Source organism: Bos javanicus, chromosome 13 (genome assembly GCF_032452875.1).
Source record: "Bos javanicus breed banteng chromosome 13, ARS-OSU_banteng_1.0, whole genome shotgun sequence".
Taxonomy (NCBI): Eukaryota; Metazoa; Chordata; class Mammalia; order Artiodactyla; family Bovidae; genus Bos; species Bos javanicus.
The window spans coordinates 54,079,292-54,103,751 of record NC_083880.1 but is presented as its reverse complement, the minus strand read 5'-3'; the positions used below and the strand labels follow the sequence as shown (position 1 = coordinate 54,103,751).

The window sequence follows — 24,460 nt, the reverse complement described above, 5'->3', positions numbered from 1 at the left end:
GCACCCACCCCCAGCCCTGACTCATCCTTTTCCCAGCATCTCCTCCCCAGCTGCCTGGGGAACCTGACCCTCAGAAAAAGCCACCGGGCCTCTGGAGAATGATGGATGGGAGCCACTCCAACTCTTTATTTTGCCCATGGCTAGGCTCACGGGGTGTCACCAGCTTCCACAAGGGCCACGTGGGAGGGTCCTGAGGACCAGCCTTGCCTGGAGGGCCTGTGCCCCTGGACACAGGACTGGAAAGGGCCCAGACCTGAGAGCAACCCCGGCCTTCACCCCCAGTGGGGAGCACAGGCCCAGCACACTACTAGCCTGGGCTCCTTGGGACCCTGCCGGCCTTCCTCACACCCGGAGCTCGTCTCCAGGTTATTCTGGGTGGGTGGCAGGCAGGCTGGGGGTGGGGGTGAGCAGATGCCCACTTCCAGCACAACCACCTAGCTTTCCCATTTTCACTGGAGATCAAAACAAGGTGGCTGGGCCAGTGGGTGGGGCTCATAGCCTCCCAGGCAGGTCTCCCTGCCTCCTCCTGAAGCTGCATCAGGACAGGGATAGAAACAAGCCCAGGTCTCCCTCAGGTGACACCAACCCCCCCCACCTGAGTCCAAGATCAGAGGGGACAGAGACCAAGGACAGTCATAGCTGCCTCCATGGGCATGAGACACAGAGCAGCCTTGAGCACTATGGAGGGCCCCACAGCTCTGAAACACCTATTTCTAAGCAGCTCCCCACCAAGGCCCCATGCAGGGCCAAACCAGCAGGCCTGCTGGGGCAGCAGCTCCAAAAGGAGAGGTGGCTCGCGGGGGCCCCAAACTGGGCCTCAGGCAGGTCTAGGCCTGCTATGGCCATAAGTTCTGCTGGTGGTCGGCTGGCATCCCTAAGGCCCCAGCACCCCTAGCAGAAGCCTCCGCTTTTCTGCACACAGAAAAATTTGTCTTAGAGAAGAAACAAAGCAAATGGGAGAACCAAAAGGCAAAGCCAACCCAGCCCCCAGGATTGGTGGTGTGCAGCGGGCAGGAGCTCTTCAGGACAAGCGGTGGGCACACAGGCAAGTGTGCCTATGTGATGTCCCGTTGCCTCGGCGGCCGGTGCACATTCCGCACGACGCACTTCACCATCCACTCGATGCCCTCACGCACCCCCTTGCTGTGGAGACAATGGGCATGAGGCGGGGCTGGCTGTGGCCCCCGGTGCCCAGGGTGAACCCCACTCACCCTGTGAGGGCCGAGCAGGCCTGGGTCAGGCAGTCCCGCCTGCCAATCTTGGAGGCACAGTCGCTGAACGCAGTCTTGATGTCAGGGATGGAGAGGCAAGTCTGGGGGAGGTGAGGCCATGAGGGGTAGGCCTGCCACCCTGCCCACCCTCTACCCCTGGAGCAGTTCCCAGAGCTGTGGGGGTAGAGGGCAGGTGGGAAGCTTCCAGGAGGTGCCTCCTGGCTACTGTCCAGGAGGGTACCTGCCTGGTTAGCAGCCTCAGGGAGACACACTCTGGCAGCACGACCCAGATGCTACAGAACACGCCACCCGCCTGTTCAGGGCCCCCTCCATGCGAACGGCTGCCGTGATGCCACCTCTCACCAGTGGTTCATGGAGTGGGGCCGGCACAGCTACTGTGCTCAAGGGCAGCAGACAGGTTGGTGTCAGCACTGACTCCCACCCTGAGGTGCTTCTGCACTCTTTCCAGACCTTTACCTGGGTCTGCCCAGCAGGAGGCCCCTGGCTGCAGAGGAATGGGGCACTGCTGCCTCTGGTGCAGAGGTGCCAGCACAGCAGGAAGAACCCAGGGGGTGGGGGTGCTCTGTTCGCCTGGGGCAGCCACACTCAGGGTAACTGAGGAAGGCAGTGGCCCTCCCCTGGGAGAGGTCCCCATCTGGCGGGAGCAGAAGCCCACTTGGCCTAGGGGCTCACCTCAACATCCTGCTTATTGGCCAGCACCAGGATGGGGACACCGTCCAGCGCCTCGCTTGTGACCATCTTCTCTGGGGCGGGCAGAGAGGTGGCAGTGAGCACCCTTCATCCACCTCCACACAGGTCCCCACATCCCTGCCAACCCCACATGGACGCACTTGGCTGGTGCCCTCCTGTCCTGGCGTGGCCCAACCTCCCCCCAGCCCAGCTCTGGAATGGGAACTGTGCAGACAGAACCCTCCCACTCCCCGCATCCCCAGCCTGGCTGGCTGTACCCACCAAACGCCTGTTTGGATTCAGACAGCCGCTCTTCATCTGTGGAGTCGATGACATAGATGACACCATGACACTCTGCATAGTACTGGGCAGGAGGAAAACCAGGTGCTGAGCCTCGGGCACTCAGCCACCTCAGGGCAGCCCCTAGCTGGGAGACCCTGCTAGGGTGCTTCCTGGAGGTAGGGCAGAGTGCAGATACACCCCAGACCTGCTGGGACAGGGTGGCCACCTTCCTCACTCACTTCCCAGGTGCTGTGCTCTGAAGCCCACTTCAGGATCCACTGCTGAGACCTACCCACACTCCCTGGCCTGTGGAGAGTGGCCAGAGGAGAAAGGATGGGGCTCCAGGTCTCTATACACCTGGGTAGGGGGACCCAGTGCAGACAGCAAGGCAGTAGGAATACCAATAGGGAGCCAGGGAAGGCCTCCTACATGTTCAAGGCAGCTCTGACCCCTGCATGGGACAATAGGGCCAATGACAGAGCCATGCCAGGGAGTTTGGAGCTCTGTAGGCTGGCACCAGCAGGCCAGCCGGCCCTGGGTTCCTGCAGCAGCAGCCACACAAGAAACACCCCGCCTACACACACACACACACACACACACACGCACGCACCAGAGCCCAGGGTACAGGGAGAGCTGTGGGGAGTGAACAGCAGCATCCCTGGGAAAACAGACACATGAAACAAGGCCTGGTGAGTCCACCTTCTGTCCTGATGTTAAGAGGACAGAAACGCCCATGTCGCAGGAGCAGGTGACTGCATCCTTCTTGTCTCCACCCCAGCTCCTGCCCGGCAAGAACTCAGGAACTGGGAACACCTGCACATCCCTCAACATGGGTGGCCTCCTGGTCCACAGACCAACCATGAACCCCAAACCTGAGGCCTCTCTAGCTGGCCTGCTTGGGTGATACGGGACCCGGGAGCTGCAGCCCAACAGTGCAGGCCTCCTAGGCAGACAGGGGCACTGTGGGGTTTGCACCAAGTCAGTGAGGGAATCACTACTTGCGTCCCGGACCCCTGTGGTGGCAGAGAACTTCAACTGGTGTGTGACTGGGCCCTGGCAGATGGGGGCTGGGTCCACCAGCAGGGTATGACCAGGAAGCAGTGGCAGCTGTGAACCTATGGTGCCCACCAGACCCAGATCCTGAGGACAGTTGTCACCAATGCCCACACTCTGGAGGCTCTCATGTGTGGCCTGGAGAGACGGAGGCCACAAGTCCTCCCTGTGGCAGGGTGCCAGAGGGTCCACTGGGTCCACAGACATGGCCTGCAGCCGGCACGTGCACAAACCTATAAGTACCAGCTTGTAGCATGAGCAGAGGTGCTGGGTGGAGGTAAGGCTGTAGAGGTGGGAGTGAAAGTCCACCAGATGCTGTCGGACTGCAAGGGGGCAGGGACAGGCCCCGGGACATAGTCTCAGAACAAGGGGAGAGCAGGAGACCCACTTTACACTCCTCCTGGTGACTCACACGGCTGGGGACATGGCACCCCTGTGCAACCCAGTCACCAGAGGCCAGCAAAGCCCTGGCCTGGCAGAGGCACCTGATGCCATCAGCAGGAGGCAGGGCACCCACTCCATTTCAAGAGTCGGGGAGCATGTGAGAAATCCAGGGCCCATCCTGCAGAGATGGCAGGCTCAGTCCTCGTGAGGAGGCAATGGCAAGGCTATGGCAACCACCAACCAACCACCAAGCTGGCTTCCCCTTGGGAGGAGCCAGACCCCAGCCAGAGGCGCAAGGGCAGCAGAGCACCTTCACTGGCTGTGTCCTGGCTGCCATGGTGGGCAGTGCGCCAGCTCCTGCAGGACCCACCAGAGCTACCTGAGTATGTCATAGCTGCCCGCCATGGTGACCTGCCAAGGGGATGGGATCCCAGCCAGCTTGGCCTGACATGGGGCAGCGCCCAAGATGACCCTGCCCCTGACCAGATCTTCATCCCCCACAACACTTGCCAGCTGCTAAACTCTGACACTCCCTGCCCCTGCTACTCTGAGACCCTGGCCTGTAAAGAATGTCAGGTCCCCGTGTGGATCTGAGGTTTGAACAAACAGCCCCTGGCTTGGTCCAACTTAAATGGTCACAGAGAGCCTGTCAATGACCTTCTAGCCATGAAATGGACAGGGTCTTCTTGGCTGGAGGTCAGGACAGGGAGGACACTTTGGGGAGAAAGAGGGGGAAATGACCAAGGACTCCCTGCTGGGGTCAAGCCAGAAACCAAGACTAGGGCATTAGACATCGGCAAGTGCCGGGGTGGTCAGTACCCCTAGAGCTGAGCGAGCCTGTCAGTGCCCCTGGCTGTCCACTGGGTTGGGGAGGGGAAGAGGCTCGTTCCACCCTGCTCTCTGCTGGACCCTGTGCCTGGCAGAGGCTGAGTGAAAGACTAATTCCGATTCTGAGGTCTCAGAAATGCTTCAAAAGGTTGAAAAAAGAAACAGGTGCTGTGAGCCTTAGAGGACATCCTCCCCTCAGTAGGAGGGACCCCATGGGGGAGACTCGGGCCCCGGAGCTGAAGCTGAGAGCCAAAGAGGCATGTGTCTTCCCTGCTCCTCAGGCATCCTTTGTCTCATCTTGTGCTGATTAGCAACAAAATCTCTAAACCTAAAGGAACCAGTGCATCCCTGCTCTTGGGGGTGTGACTGAGGAACTGGGATGGGGGTGAGCCTCAGGAACCAAGTGGGTCACAGAAGCTGCCAAGAGTAAGGAAAGAAGAAGAATCCTAGGCCTTCTGAGAAAAGGAAGGACGAGACTAAGGTACCACCCGGATAGAGATGGTGCCAGGGAGCCGACGTGGCACCCATCCATCTTACCTTGTCCCACAGAGACTGCAGCTCCTCCTGCCCCCCCAAGTCCCAGAACATCAGGCGGGCCTTTCCCACGTCCACAGTGCCGACTGCAGAGAAGAGACAGGTGAGGCTGCAGTTCTGATCCCTGACCCACCAGCTGCCAGCTCTCCTGGGAGAAGCAGGCTGAATGGAGCAGAGGCCTCACCCGTGGCCTGTGCACACTGCAGCATCCTCAGCGTTCTGCCCCCAACCCACACCCGCAAAGGACCCTTACTGTTTAGGCCCACGGTGGTAGTGATTTTGGACAGACTCATCCCCTTGTAGTTCTTGTTGAATCGGGTCTTTGACTGCTCCAAGAAGGTCTAAGGGCAGAGAGAAAGAGGCGTGAGATAGAATTGCAATAGTTTTCAAACACCCCTCCTGGGGCTTATTCCTTTACAACAAGGCAAAAGAGAACAACATTTGCCTTTAAAATCGAATGGTTGTAACTATCCTATGACCTTAAGCAGGGTTCAGAGCCTGCCTGGGTGGAGAACACGCAGCTAAAAAAACACCGAAAGGACTGTGGGGGTGGGGGATGGCGCTGACACGGAGCGGCACTCACCGTCTTCCCGGCGTTGTCCAGACCCAGGATCAGGACGCAGTACTCGTCCTTCTGGAACATGTACTTGTACAGGCCCGACAGCAGCGTGTACATCCTGCCCTGGGCACCTGAGATCGGTCACGGACGAGACGGCCCGCACCGTGGACAGAGGGTCCACCTGCCCGCACGGCCGCTCACAGCTGAAGCCCAGGCCCTCCTGGCTCCGCCTCGCCTCCCCTCCCCTCCTCTCCGCCCGCCTACGCCTCCGCAAATGCTACAGAATCGGCTCCGCGCTCCAGGTGCTCACACGCCCACTCCGGCCCGGCCAGGGCGCTCTGCTCGCAGGCAGAGGGCAGCCCGTCCCGCCCCGCTTCTAGCTGCTCCCCTGCCCGGGCTCCCTTCAGGCTTTGCTCCCCTCGGGTCTCCCTAACCAACGCCCGCTTCGGTCCCCGCCCGCCGCGAGCGCCTCTCAAAGACGGGGCGTCTGAGGACTGGTGACTGCCCAGAGCAGTCGTGAGGCGGGCGGGCGGCGCGGACAGACTGCGGACCGGTCGCCGAGCCTGGGCCCAGCTCCGCCCACCCGCCTCGGTGTACCTGCGACCGCCGGCCGGACCGCCGAGCCGCGGAGCCGGGAAACCGCCTCGCGCCTGACCCACCGACCCCGCGCTAACCCCGCGCGGCGCCTGACGGGACGCGCGCTGGTAGGCCGGGGAGGTGGGGGCCTTCCCGGCAGCCCCCGCGCCAGACACTTCCGCCGGCGGCGGCGCTCGGGCGGAAGCGCCAGTGGGCTGCAAGGGCGGAAGTGGGGCGCCGGGCGGCTTTGGCCGGTGAGGCCGGCTGGCCGTCTGTGGCGGGGGCCGGGAGACCGCGCGGAGGAGGGCCTGGCCGGGGGGAGGGGGTCTGGGCAACGGGGCCTTGGCCCGAGGTTGCTGGCCTAGCGGAGACGGGCGGCGCGAGGCCGCAGGTGTGGGCCCGGCCGGAGATACTAGACTTGGACGCATAGACCCCGGAAGAGCTTGAAGGCAGCTCCCGGGAAGGGAATCGAGGCCGTGGGGCCGGCGGCCAAGGGCCAGTTTTGGCTCCTCCTCTCGGAGCTTGAAATCTCTCCAGGTCCAAACGAAGAGACTGGTTCCGCTGGTTGTCCACCGAGGGTTGCGGTCGGCCAGCGTTCAGTGCCGGCGTTGCGGGGGCTGTCGGTCCCAGACTCATCTATCTTCTCTTCTCCGCAGCTCTGGCTCCCACGCCTCCCCTCTGAGGACCCAGGGACCCAGCCCCGCAGGCCCGGGAAATCGGCCCCTCCCGGCAGGATGGACGAGGAGAGCCTACAGACCGCCCTCCGGACCTACGATGCGCAGCTGCAGCAGGTGGAGCTGGCCCTGGGCGCTGGCCTGGATCCCTCGGAGCTGGCCGACCTACGCCAGCTGCAGGGGGACCTGAAGGAGCTGATCGAGCTCACTGAGGCCAGCCTGGTGTCGGTCAGGAAGAGCAAGCTGCTGGCGGCGCTGGATGGAGAGCGCCCAGCCCAGGAGGATGCTGAGCCTTTGGCTCTCCAAAATGCCATCGCGGAGACGGCGGAGGTGCCGGTAGCCCCCGGGGCAGAACTGGAGACTGTTCCTTCGAGGGAGACTGGGCCAGGACCCACGGAGCCTGGGCAAGAGGAGGACGACGGGGAGGACGAGGAGGGCGGGGCAGCACTGAGTGGGAGAAAGGTGAACGCCCCCTACTACAGTGCCTGGGGCACCCTGGAGTATCACAACGCCATGATCGTGGGCACCGAGGAGGCGGACGACGGCTCCCCGGGCGTGCGCGTGCTCTATCTCTACCCCACTCACAAGTCCCTGAAGCCCTGCTCGTTCTTCCTGGAGGGGAAGTGCCGCTTCCAGGAAAACTGCAGGTAAGGCCTGAGTTCTCTAGGCCCCTAGCAGTGGGGGCGGGAGGCACGGGGCGCGGGGACTTGCGGACAGAACCTTTGCAGTTCTTTGTAGTTTTGTTTTTCTTGGCCGAGCAAAATGCTGAGAAGAAAACTTTATAGGGGCATGGGGTTATTCTAGCAGTATCCTTGTTTAGAGGTCTTCTTGGCTTTCCCCCAGGTATGGCAGAAGTACAGAAGGGTTTATGTTGAAAAGAATGGAGCGCCGCCCCCCCACCGTGACCTGTCTTATGCTTCAAAGTGAAACTTCTAAAATTTACTTATATTTTAGATATTTTATTAGAGAAGTGGTCAAACACCCGGTAGCTAGGGAGAGTAGCATAGAGACTGCTCACACTGTCTGATAGGTCAATGTTTTGCTACTCTTGTATTCTCTGTTACTGCCCCTGGAGTATTTTAAAGCAGGTTGTAGGACTTACTGGGCATTTTGCCTGTAAGTACTTCAGGATGTCCGCTTAACCTCAGTGACAAGGATGTTATGTTAAAAATTAACCTCCTTGTCACTCTCACACCTCACCAACTTAACAGCAAGACCTTTTTCGTATTTAATCACGAATGTTGTAATGATGTTGTGTTTTCCTTATGTATATTACGTTTAATTTTGCTTCTTTTTCCTTTCCAAGGAATATTTCCTGAGATTTCTAGTAGATGATTTTCTTCTTTAGTCAGTAGTCCAGGGTAACTATTCAATATCTTCAGCTGTTTGATTATCTTATTTCTTTATAGATTTTTGCTGGGCCCAGAGTCTTATTTGGTGCAGTTCCCCTTTTTTTCCTTTTTCCCCATGAGTTTTGTGAAAAGTGTAGTGTACATACAGGAAAGTGCATGAATCAGTCATAAGCCTCCTTGAGCTTCCACAGGGTGGTACTGCCTTGTCCCCCAGCAGAGAGTTAAGGAGCAGAGCAGGGAGCCCTCCATCCTTCCTGCCATGGTCCCTCTGGAGGGTTCCTCCCCGTCCCTGTGCCACGTCCCATGTGGGGATGAGAACTGACATATCCATGTGCTGCTTCCTCTGGGCAGCACTGTTCCAGGGGTTTCACGTGTATTCACTCATCTGGCAGCAAGCCCGCCAGGTAGGCCCTACAGCTGCTGTGGTTGCTGGACCCCCGAGGGGCAGTCGGGCTCTGAAATGCTGCTGCCTGCTGTCAGCTTCAGGCCTGACCCATGCAGCCCACCAACCCCACCACCACCCAGGTGTGACAGTTATTTTGTTGCTTTTACTTTGGATTTTTATTTTAAAATTTACTTATTTAAAATTTATTGTAAAGATAAAGTAGTGTTGAAGTGCCCTGGGACCTGCCTTTCTATCCTCCCCTCCCGGGAGGCTTGTCACAACTATGATGAGCATCTCTCTAGCGTGTGAATCCTTTACAGGCACGTGTGTCTGTGAACAGAATATTCTTGTGCTTTATTTTCTAATTAAACTGTGTTGTACAGCCTGCTTTGTTTTGCAACTTGCTCTTCTCACTGAGCGTGTCTGGGAGAGAAGTTTGCATTGATACTTATAGGACTGTTTTGTGCATTTTAACTGCTATTATTTTTCCTCATTAATATGCCATATTTTATTCTGTCTCCTGGTGTTTCCCAGTTTCTATTTACTAAAAAGAACACACTGGAAGTCCTAGTGCACATCTTTTGTCTCTGTTGAGAATGTCCCCAGCGTGGGTGGCACGAGCATTGTCTTTCCTTGTGCTCTGTCTGCTTCCAAGTCCCTGGTCTGCTCTGTCATAGTCACCTTAGGCACTCTCGGTCACGTTCTCTGACTTGTGGATTCGAACCCACTGAAGTGAAGAGGTGGTCTTGACTGAACTTGTATTTCCTCGATTATTAGGAAGATTGAACATTTTTTCATACGTTGTTCTAACTTTATCACTCTGTGTTTCAGTATCCTTATCCATAAAACAGAGAGGAGCATGTCTTTTGCAGTTGTTAAGAGGGTGGAATGCATTAATATGCAAAGAAAAACAGTACCTAACATCGAATAAGGACGCAGTGGACTTAAAATTTTTATCTTGTTGTTTTAAAGGTCAAATCCAGGAAGTAAAGACAGCACAAGGGATCACTGTAACACTTGAGTACTCAGCTGAAAACTACAAAGCTGCCAGTTACCCTGGGGTCCTCTGTGCCTCAGCCCAAACACAGCCTTCTCCTTCTTCCAAAAAGAACCACCACCCCAACCTTTATGATAATCGCCTCCTTGTGTTCCTTGTGGTGTATCACTCAGATACGGCTAAGGTATAAATGTTGCAGTTTAATCTTGCTCACGTCTAAAGGCTGCTGTCTGAATCTGACTGTGTATCCCCACTCCTGCCTTTCTTGGCTTCCCAGTTTCACTGTTGAAGGGCCAGACCCTTTAATTCTGACCATCACCCACCGCCCTGGTGCAGCCCAGCACATTCTTGCAGTGACCGGAAGGCTGGCAGCTGGATCCTGGGACCTGCTCACTCTCGGGGCCCCACCTGGGCACAACTCAGTGCTCTGCTGCTTCTTGCAGCATGTGATGCTCAGTGCCTGGATCTGCTGGTATGGTGTGGATTGCAACAAGGAGCTTTCAGCTCCATCAGCTCATTTACCAGCTAGGGTGTTTCAGAGACACCTCTCCTCCTGTAGAAGCTGGCTAGGTAGTGGGACAGATTGTATAGAAAAGGCAGGATAATGCCTGATGTTTCTCTTTCATCTGCTTAGTTTCCAAGATAACAAATTGGTTCTCTTTCATCCTGAGGTGATAAATTCACTTTAAAAAATATTTAATATCCTTGTGGACTGATGGACTTAAATGCATTTGATGAATTTCAGTCCACTGAAATGCTGATTTTTATTGAAACTCAAGCTGTCCCACCCTTGCCAGGTGGAGCCTTTTCATGTTGGCACCTCGCCCTCTTGACACGGTCCTGGAAATCAGGATTCCCCACCCTCACCTGTGCTCTTCTTGCCACAGCCCTGAAAGCAGCCAAGTCTCTGAGAAGTCCTGGTTTCTTTTAATGGCAAATGCTATTTCAAGACTCACAGTGGAGGCCCTGGGATGCACTTCACTGCAGGGGGCTCAATGCTAGGTCTCTTCAGCAGACAGAGCTAGAAGTGCAGGTGGACACACGCTAATGTCTGTATTAGTGCATCTGTATGTTCAAGGACAAGTGCCTAGTGAGTTCATACTAATTTCTTAATCTTTTCTGGATTGCATCTGTATATCCTTCTCTCCCTCAGGACTCTGGTCTTCAAGGACCAACGTCCCATAATTAACTTGTTTTATCCCATTCTGCATACACAGGACGCTCTCAGAACAGCATTCATTCTTTAGTTATGACGACTGAAAACTGTTTAAAGCATTTTGACGCGCACCTCCCATTCTCCCTGCCATCTGACTGCACTAGACCTGCACAGGTGGCTCTCATGGCTATCGCGGCCCATTGTCTCCCTTCACTCTCAGCATTAGTTCTGGAAGGAACTTAGCGTCTCCTGCTCCCATCTACCCGTCTGTCAGGGTCTTCTTAGTCATGTTGGTTGTCTGAGACTTATTTTCTGGTAGGTTCTTTAGGAAGGGCTCACAGGAATAACATTTGTAGAGACCTAGCATGTCTGTTTGGAGAAGGCAATGGCACCCCACTCCAGTACTCTTCCCTGGAAAATCCCATGGATGGAGGAGCCTGGTGCGCTGCAGTCCATGGGGTCGCTAAGAGTTGGACACGACTGAGCGACTTCACTTTCACTTTTCCCTTTCATGCATTGGAGAAGGAAATGGCAACCCGATCCAGTGTTCTTGCCTGGAGAATCCCAGGGACGGGGGAGCCTGGTGGGCTGCCATCTATGGGGTCGCACAGTTGGACATGACTGAAGCACTTAGCAGCAGCTTGTCTGTTAGGCTCTGGTTGTGTCTTTCATGAAGACACAATTCAGCAGTTTTGATGAACATGTATACGATTCTTGGTTCATGTTGCTTTCCTTGAATATTTGATACAACTTACTCAATTTTGACATAAAATATCCTTTAAAAGGTTTTTTTTCCCTTGTAAATTATATGCTCTAATGGTATGATGTAAGTATCCAACTTCATTCATTTGCATGTGGGTATCCAATTTCCTGAGGCTTCCCAGGTGGCTCAGTGGTATAGAATCTACCTGCCAATGCAGGAGCCACAGGAGATGCGAGTTCGATCTCTGCATTGGGAAGATCCCCTTGAGGAGGAAATGGTAACCCACTCCAGTATTCCTGCCTGGGAAATGCCATAGACAGAGGAGCACGGCAGGCTACAGTCCCTGGGGGCGCAAAGAATCAGACGTATACAATTATGTCATTGACAAACAGATACTTTTGCCTATTCTCTTCCAATTCGGCTGGCTTTTATTTCTTTTTCTTGTTTAACTGCCCCACCTAGAACTTCCAGTACTATACTGAATGCTAGTGGCAGGAGCACTTCCTGTCTGGTCCTGATCTTAGGGGAAAGTACCCCTCCTCCCCTCCTTGAGTGTGATGTGAACTGTGGGTTTTCCGTAGATGCTGTTTATCAGGTTGAGTGTTTTTAACAAGCGAGGTCGTTGGGTTTTTCCAAGTGTCTTTTCTGTATCAGTTGATATGCTGGTGTTCTGTTGATGTGCTGTGTTTCATTGAATGGCTTTCCCCTTTTGAACCACCCTTGCATTCCTGGGATAAACCAGTTATGATGTGCACTTATTCTAAATGCTTGTTTTCTCATTCATGTGTTTACTTATTATTCTAGACGGTGTTATTGATAAATAATTACAGTTATTCACAAATAATTATAATTACTCATAAATCATAAGCACTATTCATAAATGTTGTGAGGTAGATGATTAAGTAGGGGTGTTGCTGGAGGTTTGAGTTTGGGAAACATTTAAAATTTTTTCCTTATGAAATCTGTAGTCTGTCTTTTCCTGCCTCTGTAGTAACACCTCTTCTGTCCTGCGTAGATTTTGTCATGTTAGGATCTTTTCCTGGGTGCCCTTCATTCCATTGGTCAGGCTGCCTGTGCTCTTTTTTTTTTTTTTCTTTTTTTTATCACTGAGGAAAGCTTTCCCATCTCTCCTCCCTATTCTTTGGAACTCTGCATTCAAATAGGTATATCTTTCCTTTTCTCCTTTGCCTTTGAATAAAGTAGGGAAAACCACTAGACCATTCAGGTATGACCTAAATCAAATTCCTTATGATTATACAGTGGAAGTGACAAATAGATTCAAAGGATTAGATTTGATAGACCGAGTGCCTAAAGAACTATAGATGGAGGTTTGTGACATTGTTCAGGAGGCAGTGATCAAAACCATCCCCAAGAAAAGAAATGCAAAAGGCAAAATGGTTGTCTGAGGAGGCCTTTTGCACACTATAAACCACTGCAAATTTCAAAGTTTTGACTTATTTTTCTTCTCTCCACAGTCACTTATAAGGACAGCTACATATTTGCAAGTCCTCAGATGGAGGAATTCCTTCCAAATTTTATCCCCTCACTCTATGTCTAGTTTATTAGGGTATCGCTGCAAGTAGATACAGGAGGGATCTCCTACACAGGAAACAAGACCATCCCCAAGAAAAAGAATGTAAAGGCAAAATGGTTGTCTGAGGAGGCCTTACAAATAGCTATGAAAGAAGAGAAGCAAAAAGCAAAAGAGAAAAGGAAAGATATACCCACCTGAATGCAGAGTTCCAAAGAACAGCAAGGGGAGACAAGGAAGCTTTCCCCAGTGATCAATGAAAAAAATAGAGGAAAACAATAGAATGGGAAAGACCAGAGATCTCTTCAAGAAAATCCGAGATACCAAGGGAATATCCCATGCAAAGACGGGCTCAGTAAAGGACAGAAATGGTATGGACCTAATAGAAGCAGAAGATATTAATGAAAGGTTGTTGTTGAATCACGCGAATACACTGGGATTCTTGGCCCCCAGGAGGAGAAGAATTCAATCCGGGGCCAGAGACGAGGCTTGATCGCTCAGAGCTTTTGTGTAATAAAGTTTAGTATAAAGGAGATAGAGAAAGCTTCTGACATAGGCATCAGAAGGGGGCAGAAAGAGTACCCTGCCTGTGCTCTTAGTTGACGTTGATTTCATGCACATGCTGTTAACTGCTCCCACGGTTGGGAACTTCGGTTATTTCTGTCTTCCATGTTTGGTTCATACCCTTCTGGCTCAATCTTTGCATATGTCCACCATATGCAAAGTCCACCGTACTCTTTTAGGGTCATTTTATAGACGCACTTGCTGGCTTAAGAAGGACAACAAAATTTAGGACTTCTAAGAGTACTGAAGATTCTTGCAGGGAGGTTTATTGGTGGTGTCTGGGTGTGCTGAGGAGGAGTTTGGCCAAATTCCCCCTGGGTCTGGGTCTCTTTCCTCGGTTGAGCAGGACTTTTCAACCACCGTGCCTGCCAAAAGACACGTGGACTGGTCTTGCATCTGCTGGTGCCACTGGTCACTGGCAGTACCCTGGGTGCCCAAGGACGGGCAGGGGTGAGAAGGAACCTCCCAGAACCCCACCCAGGAAGGTGACTGAAATGCCTTCTCTCCTCTCCTTTCTCCCCACGGTCTCCCCACGCAAGGCTGGCTGTGTGTCGGAGCCAGGGCCTGTCTTTGCTTGCTCTTGTGGGTTAGAACGCTTCCTCCCTGAAACGGGGGCACTGCAGGAGATGTGTGCCTGGTGGCTTCATGTCTTTATTTGGCCAGGTTCAAAGTTGCAGCCCTCTGTTCCCACACTTCCTGTCCCACCTCCTCTCCTGGTTTTCGTTTTGGTGTCACTGTTTCAGTGACAAAGACAAGGCAGCACCATCACAGCCAGGTCCTCCTAGTTGGCTGGGGAGGACTCAGCCCTGTGAGTGACGCAAGCAGACCCCCTGTCTTGATGACCTGTTGTGTCCAGTGGAGAGGTCCCGAGGCACTGTTGTCACAATTGTGTCTCCCAGCCACGTGTGTGCCTGTGTGTGCGTGACTCTAGCCCAGGAGGCTGGAGAGTAACCTGAAGCCTCTAGTCCTCAGGGCACCCAGGTCCCTCTGAGAGTTAGAGCACAAGCACATGTGTGTGTCCATACATGCATTTGTGTGCTTGTGTATGTAAGTGTGTGCCTGTGTATGGCGCATGTGTGAATGTATGTGCCTCTTTGTGTCCATGCACGTGTGTACATACATGTGTGCATGAGTGCACTTATATGTGTGCCTGTGTATATATGTATGCGTGTATAGGTATGGGTGTGCATTCATATTTATACACGTGTTCAGTTTATGTATCTGGGTGTGTGTACATATGTGCGTGGGTGTATTGCATGTGAATACATGTGTTCAGTGTCTATGTGTGTAGGTGCGTGTCCATGTGTGGGGGGGTGTGATGTGTGTATACATGTTGAGTGTATATGTGTGGGCATGTGTACGTGTGGGTGTTGCGTGTATATACATGTTGTGTTCAGTGTAGATGCGCATAATTGTGTATTATATGCCTGTCTGTAGATGTCTGGACATGTGTGTCCCTCTCTCCATTCATGTCTCCATGGGGCTGTGTCCAGGCAGGTAGACTGGATTCTCTGGGCTTGTGGGACCCTGGTGGCCATACCTGAGTTATGCGGCCCTCTCTGCAGGTTCTCGCACGGGCAGGTAGTCTCAGTGGACGAGCTGCGCCCCTTCCAGGACCCGGACCTGAGCTCCCTGCAGGCCGGCTCTGCGTGTCTGGCCAAGCGGCAGGATGGTCTGTGGTACCCAGCACGGATCACTGGTGAGGCTGCCCCGGGGCCTCCCTGACGGGCCCTTCCCAGGAAGCCCTCTCCATGTGTCACATGTGTTAGTCCTGCATGACTACTTCTCTGGGTGGGTGTTGGGGTCCCACCCCACACATGAGAAGAACAAGGCCCCCTTGGTTTTGGCCCCACCCTGCTCCCACCTTCCAGAGAGGTTACTTCCGTGTGCTGCCCTGCTGCCTCTGTGCCCCTCCAGATGTAGACAGCGGCTACTACACAGTCAAGTTTGACTCTCTGCTGTTGAAAGAGACTGTGGTAGAAGGGGACAGCATCCTGCCCCCGCTGCGCACAGAGCCTGCAGGGTCCTCTGACTCGGACGGCAGTGATGCGGATGACCCCAGCTATGCTCGAGGTATGGCTGCTGCCACCCCCAAGAGGCTCCCAGCTGGCAGGGCCCACACTGTGGTCAGTACAAGGACGCACTCCCGGGGAGACAAGGGTGTGTGTTGGACCTGGGGCATGTCCAGAGACCCACAGACGCAGAAACCATAGTCCCACGCAAGCCACGGGAGGGGATGGGATGCACAGGAAGGGACAGCTTCCTGCAGGGCACAGGGACCTGTTGGCTGGATGAAGGATCGGCTGTCAGTGTCTGGCCTCCCCCCAGGGGTGGGGGTGCCCATGTGGGGTCCGTTAGCCGCATTGTCCATACTGATGGAGGGGAGCACTGCTCTCCACAAGGGAACAGGGAGTGTGGAAGAGGGCCATCCTGTGACCAGGTCGTGGAGACGGCCGGGCTCTGCCTTCTGCTTGTGCCACACGCCCTGGGCAGGGTGCTGGGGATGCTGGGGGCCGGCTGTGCAGAGCTGTGTAGAGCTGAGCTCTTGGCTTAGCCTTGGCTGGAACCCAGGATGCCCTGCATCCAGCTGGGTTAAGCCACTGCCGTCTGATGCCTGCAGTGGTGGAACCTGGTGCTGCCAACCCTGGGACCTGCAGCTCTGCTTTTGCCGGCTGGGAGGTGCACACGCGGGGCATTGGCTCCAGACTCCTCGCCAAGATGGGCTACGAGTTTGGCAAGGGTGAGTGCACATGTGCTGCATGGGGACAGGAGGGACTCCCCATCATGGCCCAGAGGTCCAGTGGCAGTGCCAGCCTGGCATTCCCCTAGGTCTGGGCCGGCATGCAGAGGGCCGGGTGGAGCCCATCCATGCTGTGGTGCTGCCACGTGGGAAGTCACTGGACCAGTGTGCAGAGATCCTGCAGAAGAGAACCCGGGCTGGCCAGGCTGGTGTCAGCAAGCCCCCAAAGTGCCGGAGCAGAGGGAGTGGACCTGGGGGCCGCCCACCTCCTCGCAGTGTGTTCGACTTCCTGAATGAGAAGCTGAAAGGCGGGGCTCCAGGGGCCCCAGAGGTGGGGGCGGCGCCCCCTGGGAGGAGCGGCAAGGAGGTATACCATGCCAGCAGGAGTACCAAACGGGCCCTGAGCCTGCGGCTCCTCCAGACCGAGGAGAAGATTGAGCAGACCCAGCGAGCCATCCGGGGCATCCAGGAGGCCCTTGCCCGCAACGCTGGCCGGTACGTGTGGCCCTGCCCCAGGTGCCTCACCCCTGCCCAGCTTCCCCTGCGAGAGTTCGGGGGTGGCGGGCCGGGTCTGAGGAGGGGCTGGAGTGGGACGGCAGTGCTGAATGTGGGGCCCTCCCCAGGCACAGTGTGACAACGGCCCAGCTGCAGGAGAAGCTGGCAGGAGCCCAGCAGCAGCTGGGGCAGCTCCGGGCCCAGGAGGCAGGCCTGCAGCGGGAACAGAGGAAGGCCGACACCCACAAGAAGATGACTGAGTTCTAGAGCCCTGCACGTGTTGTGGACAGAACTGAGGGGCCTCGGCTCCTGCTGCCCTTGGGCAGACAGCGGGGATGCCACCAGAAGGGCCAGCCTGCTCTGTGGCTACACCTCACAAAGGGCCTTCTTGCTGGCCTCTGGCATGTGGACACTGCTGAGCAGAAACAGGCTGCAGGGGCCCCTTCCTGATGCTTCCCTGCACACTGAGTCCACCTGCCAGTGTCCTGGGGTGTCTCGTGAGCAAAGACATTAAAGTGACTTTGTCGCAGTGTCTTAATTTCATCGGAGGCTCAACTGGCTGTGGGGTCTTTGGGGAGTAGGGGTCTTTGCACCAGGTCACAGGGCTGGGCTGGAGGGGTCCTGAGTGAGCCTGCTGCCCCTGCCCAAACCCAGAGCCAGGAGCCTCCCTACTGCTCTCCCAGATGTGGGTCACAGCCTAGGATGCCCCCCAACAGTGCCTGACAGCCAAAAATGGGTGGAGCTGTGGTGGGAGGAGACCTTGGCCATGCTGGGCCCCGGGGTAGTGCTGTTAATGGGGCAGGAGGACCCAGCGAGCTGGGGGTGTTGTGCATGTCTCCTCACCCGTGCACCTGGCACATCATGGGTGGAGGCAGTGCCGACTCGCCCCACCAAGTACTGTCTAGACCCCAGGCGGGGCCACAGCAGGTGGGGGCGGCTGCCGTGGCGGGGAGATGAGATGAGGCGCACAGGAAGTGAAGTGGGGAGCTGGGCTGCGAGAGACAAAGGCACTGTGCCTCAAGGTGCCCAAGCTGCCCGCCACCCCAGACGGTGGAGCCGCACTACACCCCGGTCTCGGTGAGTGCTACTCTGGCCTCCAGACGGCGGAGGAGCCACACCACGTCCTGGCCTCGGTGAGTGCCCACTCGCTTCCGGCCTGGTCAGGGCCCCAAGCTCCTTAGTGCCTTCCTAGGATAGCTGAGGGCTGGAGTCTGGGAGGACTGGGCCCTACCAAGTCAGGGCATTGGGACCTGGGCCCTACCAAGTCAGGGCATTGGAACCTGGGCCCTCTGGTGAGGAAAGCCCACTTGCTGGGCCTGGGCAGACTGGCCCCCACCTCCAGAGACTCCCCACCCCATAGCTCTGTGCAACTGGACACCTGCTCCCCCCTGCCCCCGAGCAGCTCTGCCAAGACTCCAGGAAGTGGACATCCAATGGCAGGGGCAGTGGGAGGGGGAGGGGTGGTGAGCCAGGGGGAGAAGGGAAGTCCATGTTTAGAGTAGCCCCTCCAGCCTGCTTGACTCCCCAGCTTCCCAACCCCTGGAGGGCCAGTCTTTCGTGGACGGCCAGGAGGCACCACCTGGACAGGAGCCATTCCTGGGCAGGACGTGGCTATAGGTGAGTCTGTGGCCTGTGGCTTGCCTTCCTGGGGTGTGACCTGGGTCTCAAGTTCAGCCTGTGACCACAGCAGGGCCTTAATCAGGCCCCATGCTCAGCCATCAGTTGGGTCATCCTTGCCAACTCAGGTCCTTGTGGGGGCCAGGCAGAGCACACCTCACACCAGCACCCCCAGGCAGAGATGGGAAGGTGGGCGCCAAGGTATGCCCCCTCGGCCTCCGTAGGAGGGAGGGGCTACCGAGACGTGGGGTTTCCTGTGTGCTGAGTCACAGCGCACAGCGGGGAGGGGACCTCCTGGCAGCATGAGACACAGAAGTGGGGCTGTCAGGTGGGTTCCCAGTCCCCCAGTCCCTCAGCCTCCAGCACCAGTCTTCAGCTTGCAGGCTCGTCCACATCTTCACAGGATGAGGCTACAGGGGTCCTCAGTCCCTCCTGCTCTCTGGGTCCTAGGGTGCCTCACACTGCTCCTCTGGCTGTGGGTGCTGTGCACAACCTGCAACAGGTATGTCCATCCCTGCCTGCCCTGGGTGGGGCCTGGCTCAGCTCTACAGCCAGAGGGGGGGACTCAGGCAGGCCCAGCACGGCTCTGTACATATACTTCCTGACGGGCCTTGGACCGGAGGCTGACATCTCTGACCCGTGTCTCTGCCTCCCTGGGCTGATGACCCTCTGCCACCCAGGAAGCAGGCACGGAGGCAGCCGTCCAGGCTGCAGGGCAGTGCGATGCCAGCAGAAGTGGTGAGTGCCAGAGTATCCCTGGGGCCAGACTGTTGCTGGGGCCAGGGTGGGGCCATCTGGAGGCCGACCAGCCTTCCTTGCCCCCAGTCACTGCTAAGACGACCCCACTGCTCCCTCAGCAAGTCGGACACCAGGCTGCATGAACTGCACCGCAGCCGGCCCTGTAGCAGAGGTGAGCTGGTGGGAGGGCCAGGGCCTGGAGGTGGGCAGGCATCCCCAGACCTCCCAGTAACCTCTGCCCTCTCTCCACCCACAGCCCCACGGCCTGCCAGCATGGATCTCCTACGTCCACAGTGGCTGGAGGCATCCAGAGGCATAACCAGGCCCCCAACACCCTTCTCACACCAGGAGCTGCCCCTGGCTGAGCCCTCCACTGGCCCAGAGGCCACCTATTCCAACGTGGGGCTGGCAACAATCCCCAGGGCCAGGCTGGCAGTTAGCTCTGGGGTGTGGGCAGGGGCACGGCTGACCAGCAGCTATGCCAGGCCTGGGCCTGAGGCCAGACCTGTGGTAGCTGAGTATGCTTGTGTCCAGAAGTTCAGGGGAACAGATCGGGGCCCCCAAGGCCTGGGGCAGGGGAAGGTCGAGGCAATCCCACCCACTCAGGTAACCCAAAGGATATGAGATAGGGTGGGTGGGACTGGGCAGATCCTTCACTGAGTGGATGGCACTGACTCCTCCCTGGGCTGGCTTCCTTTCTCCAGGTGGACATCCTGTATTCCAGGGTCAACAAACCTAAAAGGAGGGACCCAGGACCTGCCACAGACCAGCCAGACCCCAAAGGTGGGGGAGCAATTTTGGCTCTGGGGAGTGACCCAGCCTACGAGGTCCTCCCTCTTGGGGGCCTGGGTATGGACAAGAGCCTCCTGGAAAACGTGTATGAGAGCATCCAGGAGATGGGAGCACCTCTGGAGCCCCCGAGCTCCAGCTCCTATCAGGAAAGGACGTGTGCGGGGCACAGAGACACTTTGCTTCCTGTCTAAGCCTGGGGAGGGGTCTTCATCGCTTCCCTGCCCTGAACACCCAATTACAGATGATCCTTCCTCCAGAGTGGGCTGCGAACCCTTCTTTCCCCCACAGCCTCTCCCCCACATGCAACTGACAACACAAATTCCAGACAGCAGCGCTGCCAGCATGTGGGGTCCCTCGGATCCTGGCTGCCATGTCCTCTGCAGGGCAGGCTCTCAATAAAGCCCCAGATCCCTATACCTCAGCCTGCTCTTCTCACCCTGAGAGCCTTGGGGGTGGGGTTTGGTTCCGCTGGGCGTGCCAGGTACTTGGGCCAGGTCAGCTGAGACTGCCTCTGGTCGGGCTAGTGGGAAGGGGAGCAAGCCCTGGGGGGCGGTCCTCAGGCCGAAGGGTTCCTCAGAGAGGTGAGCTGGGCCGCATGGTGGCCGCTGATCGCCAGGGAAGGCTCCACCACAGTCCTTGGAGTTACATAAGGGACGGGAGAGGTGGGCAGTCGTACGTTAAAGAATAACCTGCTCCAGGGAGGTCCGCCAAAGAGACGAGCAGAGGCTCCCCTCGAGGAATCCGGCCAGCCCTGGGACCCGGGCGCACGGACGCGGGGGCGGGAGCCCGGCCGGCGGGCGGTGCTAGCCGGGACCCCTCCTAGACCGGCGCGGGAGGCGGCCAGCGCGGGAGCAGCCGGCCTGGGACGGGGCGTGACTGCAGGGCGGGCCAATGGGCGCGGGGCGGGGGCGGGACCTCGGGCCGCGGGGAGGGGGCGGGGCCGGTCGGCAGCCTCCAGGCGGCGCGGCGCGGGCGGCGGCCGATCCAGGGCGGGGGTCGGCGCCCCGGCCAGCCCGGCCCGGCCCGGCCCGGGGCCGCGTCCCGAGCGTCCGCCCTAGCTGCTGCAGCCTCGGTGTCCGGCCGGCCGGCCATGGAGGCCGAGCGCCCTCCGGCGTCCGGCCCGGGCTGCGGGCGTCCCCCACTCCGCACCGCCGGCCGGGACCCCGCGACCGCGCCCGTGTCGGTACCCGCGCCGCCGCAGGTACCGGGCGTGGGGCGCCGACAAAGTTCCCGCTGCGAAGATGGCGTCGGGCTGCACGAACTTTGGGCCCCGGGGCGGGGCGGGCGGGGGCGGCGCGTCGCCGCGCGTGTCCGTGGGTCCGGCGGGGCTGGGCTGGCGCCCTGAGTGCTTCCCGCCGCGACGGCCGGGGGCGGGGCCGGGGCGGGGCCACACCGGCCGCAGCCGGTTTGGGGGCGGGCACCAGTGGGTCTGGGTGGTGGTGGTGGTGGTGGCGGTGGCGGTGGCGGTGGCGGTGGCGGTGGGGGTGGGGACCTGGCCGCTCCCCGCGCTGAGCCGGCCGCGTCCACAGGGCCCTGCTGTTGAGTTCGCGCTGCCCCAGGAGCCGGAGCCGCGAGCCGCGGACCTCGGAGCCCCAGGGGCGGGGGCGGCCGGGCCCCCGACACCGTCAGCGCACATCCCAGTGCCAGCGCATAGGTGAGACAGGGCCCGAGTGCCAGGCCAGTGGGGTCGTGTGCACACGTGCGCCTGTGTGCAGGAGTAGTGGATGGGCGCAGGTAGGAGCCTTCTCGACCTCACCCCCGCAGGGGGGCCTCAATGGAGGGCAGGTCAGCGTCCTGAACTGGGTTTCTGTCACCGCCTCCTGGCTCCCCTGCCCTGGAAGAGTTGAGTAGAAATGACCAATGTATTAGCATGCTTTGTTCACCCCCTCCCCAAACCCCTGGGATTCAAAACGCAGATTTTGGAGGTGTGCATGTCCCTGTCTGTGCAGAAGAGACAGTGAGGCCAGCGTGGAATTGACTGTCCAGGAATCCTGGGCCCAAATGACCATCTCCCCATCCCTGTCTGCAGAGAAGCCCTCCCCAGTGCCTGATCCCCTGGGCTGGCGGTGGAGGCAAGGGCCTGCTCTGGCCTGGCCCCCTGGGGCCCCAGGACCCGCTTGTTCTTACAGCCCAGTCTCCCTTGGCTGCTGCTGGCTGCTCCCGCCCTCCCAGGCCTGGCTCTAGGCCCACAGCTGCTGTTGCACAACCCTGGTTAATGTGTGATTGGGGGGAGGGCTGGGCCTGGCCAGGCCTCACCAGGCCTGGCGGCACCAGTCTGGGGCCTCAGACCCCTGTCCAGCACCAGGGTTTGAAGAAGCCACGGTGGAACAAAGGCCAGGCTGCAGAGAAGTCAGGCTTTGGAAGGAAGACCCCAGCCCAAGCCTGTTCCTGGTGGTTCCTGGGGATTTGGGACTTAGCAACTCGAGCTGGGGGTGGGGCTGGGCATCTTGCCCAGCCGGCTCCTGGAGTGAGGGAGCCGGGTGCACACACGTGCCCAGGCCTGCACGTGTGTCAGGCCAGGGGGCAGGCCTGGAGTACTTCTTGGGCCCCACCTGCCCCCTACCCCCATCTCCTCCAGAACCCCCCCAGGAAAAGCCCGACTGGACGAGGTCATGGCTGCCACAGCCCTCACAAGCCTGTCCACCAGCCCCCTCCTGCTGGGGGCCCCAGGTGTGACCTTCAGCACAGGTGAGCTGAGAGACCTGTCTTGGGCTGGGGGTGGTGGCGGGGCTCAGGATCCTACGAGCTGTCAAGCCTGGTGGGGCAGGCAGACTCCAGCTGGAATACCATCTTCCAAGTACATCTCCTGAGTCCTGAAATGGACATCAAGACACCCATTGCCCCTCTCTGCGGCCCAGGACCTGTCTGCCTCCACCCGGCAGGCCAGGCATCTCCGCACCCCAGACTCTTCCACGTTTCCTTCTCTGTGCTGGAAAGCCTTGTTGCCAGGTGGTAGTGGCCACCTTCTCCCTGCCACTGCCGCCTCAAGAGGTTCTTTGTCCTCAAGCTCACCTGGGGCCAGGTGAACAGGCAGAGGCTCTGCATTCAGGGACTTGTAGGCAGCATAGCCTGGGCCCCAAAGTCCTGACACGGGAGCCCGTGTGTGTCCACAGAACCGTGCCTGGAGCCCTGGAGGGAGGCCCCAGTGCAGCCACCGGGCAGCGGCGGGGGCTGGGACCCTGCCAGTGACCAGTCCTCTCCGTCTACACCTTCACCACCGCTGCCCCCTGAGGCAGCCCACTTCCTGTTCGGGGAGTCCGCGCTGAGGAAGAGGAAGGTGAGCCAGGGTGGCCCTTGGGGCGGGGTAGACGTGGGGGATGCCCAGCCTGACTGCCCCCTGTTGCCCAGAGCTCGCTGCAGGGGCTGTTCCAGTGCCTGTGGAAGCGCTGCGGGAAGGTGCTGAGCTCCGCGTCGGGGATGCAGAGACACATCCGCCTGGTGCACCTGGGGTGCGGCGGGGCCGGAAGGGGGGAGGGGCAGGAGTGCCAGGCAGGCTTCTGCTTCAACCCCACCTTCATCCCCCGTTGCTCCCCTGACCCTGCAGGAGGCAGGCTGAACTGGAGCAGAGCGATGGCGAGGAGGACTTCTACTACACAGAGCTGGATAGTGGCATGGACTCGCTGACCGATGGGCTGTCCGGCCTGACCCCAGGGTCCCCCACGGCCTCGGTGCCACCTGCCTTTCCCCACCTGGAGCCGCTGGAGCCTCTGGCCCTGCCCAGCCTTCTGCGCCTGCCTGCCATGCCCCCACCCCCGGTGCTGAGCACCACATCCCCCTCCCAGGTGTGCCCCAGTGACCATGCCCACCAGGTGGGTAAGGCTGCGGGCAGCTCCCAAGGAGCACAAGGCCATAGCAGTGCCTCCTCTCAGGGCTGCCTGGCACCCGTCCGCCTGGAGCCACAGCCTACCCCTGTCAGGGCCTGTGCGCCAGCCCTGTCAGCCAAACCCAGTGCCAACCCAAGGTGGGTGTGTGTAGAGGGGCCAGGGAGGGCACCAGGCAGGGAGGGGCCCAGCCCTGATAGCACCCATGTATCTGTGTGTTCCCTCAGGAAGCCCCGGGGTGATGCCAAGAAGTGCCGGAAAGTGTACGGCATGGACCACCGGGACCTGTGGTGCACGGCCTGCCGCTGGAAGAAGGCCTGCCAGCGTTTCCTGGACTGAGCCTGCCCAGGGCCTCTCCGAGCTGCAGGGTCTTCTTTTTAAGAGGGGAGGTCCCCACCACTCAGAAGTGCCTCTGAAGAAACCAGCCTTTGGCCTTTTGCACTAAAGCCAAACCTCACCGCTGTCCCCTCGGCCCGGGGTGGCCGCCCCCCAGTCGGCCCTGGACTTGTCAGGAGTGTGACGGGGCCATGCAGGGCGTCCTCGATGCACTTTGAGGGGTGTCAGGGAGGGGCGCCCCTGCCCGCACTTCACCTGACTGAGGGCCCAGGCGCATGTCTGTGCCGTGTTTGCTCAGGTGTCTCACGTCTGGGCTGAACCAGGCGAAGAGTAAAATTAAAGATTCGGGACTTTTCCAAAAGCTGTGTCTGTCTCCTGGGTGGGAAGGGACATGGAACTGGGACCCTGCCACAGGCAGGGGTAGCAGATGGGCAGAGAGGAG

General features: G+C 58.3%; 4 protein-coding genes across 9 annotated transcripts; 3 read left to right on the top strand and 1 right to left on the bottom strand.

Annotated features, from left to right (window-relative positions):
• Positions 1–99: 99 nt before the first annotated feature.
• ARFRP1 (ADP ribosylation factor related protein 1) lies at positions 100–6,243 on the bottom strand. 4 transcript variants are annotated; one of them, XM_061436882.1, is made up of 8 exons: positions 6,139–6,241; positions 5,566–5,659; positions 5,236–5,323; positions 4,986–5,068; positions 2,184–2,265; positions 1,905–1,975; positions 1,212–1,312; positions 100–1,143 (listed from the first exon to the last, which is right to left on the bottom strand). In XM_061436882.1, the coding sequence occupies exons 2-8, from the start codon at positions 5,656–5,658 to the stop codon at positions 1,056–1,058; spliced, it is 606 nt and encodes a 201-aa protein (XP_061292866.1). In that variant the 5' UTR covers position 5,659; positions 6,139–6,241; the 3' UTR covers positions 100–1,055. The 4 variants fall into 4 exon arrangements, with proteins under 4 accessions (XP_061292866.1, XP_061292869.1, XP_061292868.1 ...); XM_061436885.1 differs by having other exon boundaries at positions 5,566–5,664; positions 6,139–6,226; XM_061436884.1 differs by lacking the exon at positions 1,212–1,312 and having other exon boundaries at positions 1,055–1,143; positions 1,905–1,970; positions 6,139–6,243.
• On the top strand, positions 6,227–17,254 carry ZGPAT (zinc finger CCCH-type and G-patch domain containing). Of its 3 annotated transcripts, none has more exons than XM_061436879.1 (7): positions 6,227–6,245; positions 6,774–7,438; positions 15,045–15,178; positions 15,397–15,552; positions 16,100–16,219; positions 16,309–16,714; positions 16,843–17,254. In XM_061436879.1, the coding sequence occupies exons 2-7, from the start codon at positions 6,852–6,854 to the stop codon at positions 16,979–16,981; spliced, it is 1,542 nt and encodes a 513-aa protein (XP_061292863.1). In that variant the 5' UTR covers positions 6,227–6,245; positions 6,774–6,851; the 3' UTR covers positions 16,982–17,254. The 3 variants fall into 3 exon arrangements, with proteins under 3 accessions (XP_061292863.1, XP_061292861.1, XP_061292862.1); XM_061436877.1 differs by lacking the exon at positions 6,227–6,245 and adding an exon at positions 6,284–6,371; XM_061436878.1 differs by lacking the exon at positions 6,227–6,245 and adding an exon at positions 6,409–6,508.
• A 438-nt stretch (positions 17,255–17,692) lies between these two features.
• Positions 17,693–20,277, top strand: LIME1 (Lck interacting transmembrane adaptor 1). The gene is made up of 6 exons (XM_061436887.1): positions 17,693–17,847; positions 18,243–18,331; positions 18,782–18,833; positions 19,012–19,241; positions 19,326–19,675; positions 19,774–20,277. The coding sequence occupies exons 4-6, from the start codon at positions 19,055–19,057 to the stop codon at positions 20,050–20,052; spliced, it is 816 nt and encodes a 271-aa protein (XP_061292871.1). The 5' UTR covers positions 17,693–17,847; positions 18,243–18,331; positions 18,782–18,833; positions 19,012–19,054; the 3' UTR covers positions 20,053–20,277.
• Positions 20,232–24,379, top strand: SLC2A4RG (SLC2A4 regulator). The gene is made up of 8 exons (XM_061435505.1): positions 20,232–20,342; positions 20,685–21,062; positions 21,391–21,515; positions 22,440–22,549; positions 22,975–23,138; positions 23,210–23,310; positions 23,406–23,822; positions 23,910–24,379. Exons 1-8 carry the CDS (start codon positions 20,232–20,234, stop codon positions 24,019–24,021), a joined length of 1,518 nt encoding a protein of 505 aa, XP_061291489.1. The 3' UTR covers positions 24,022–24,379.
• Positions 24,380–24,460: the final 81 nt, after the last annotated feature.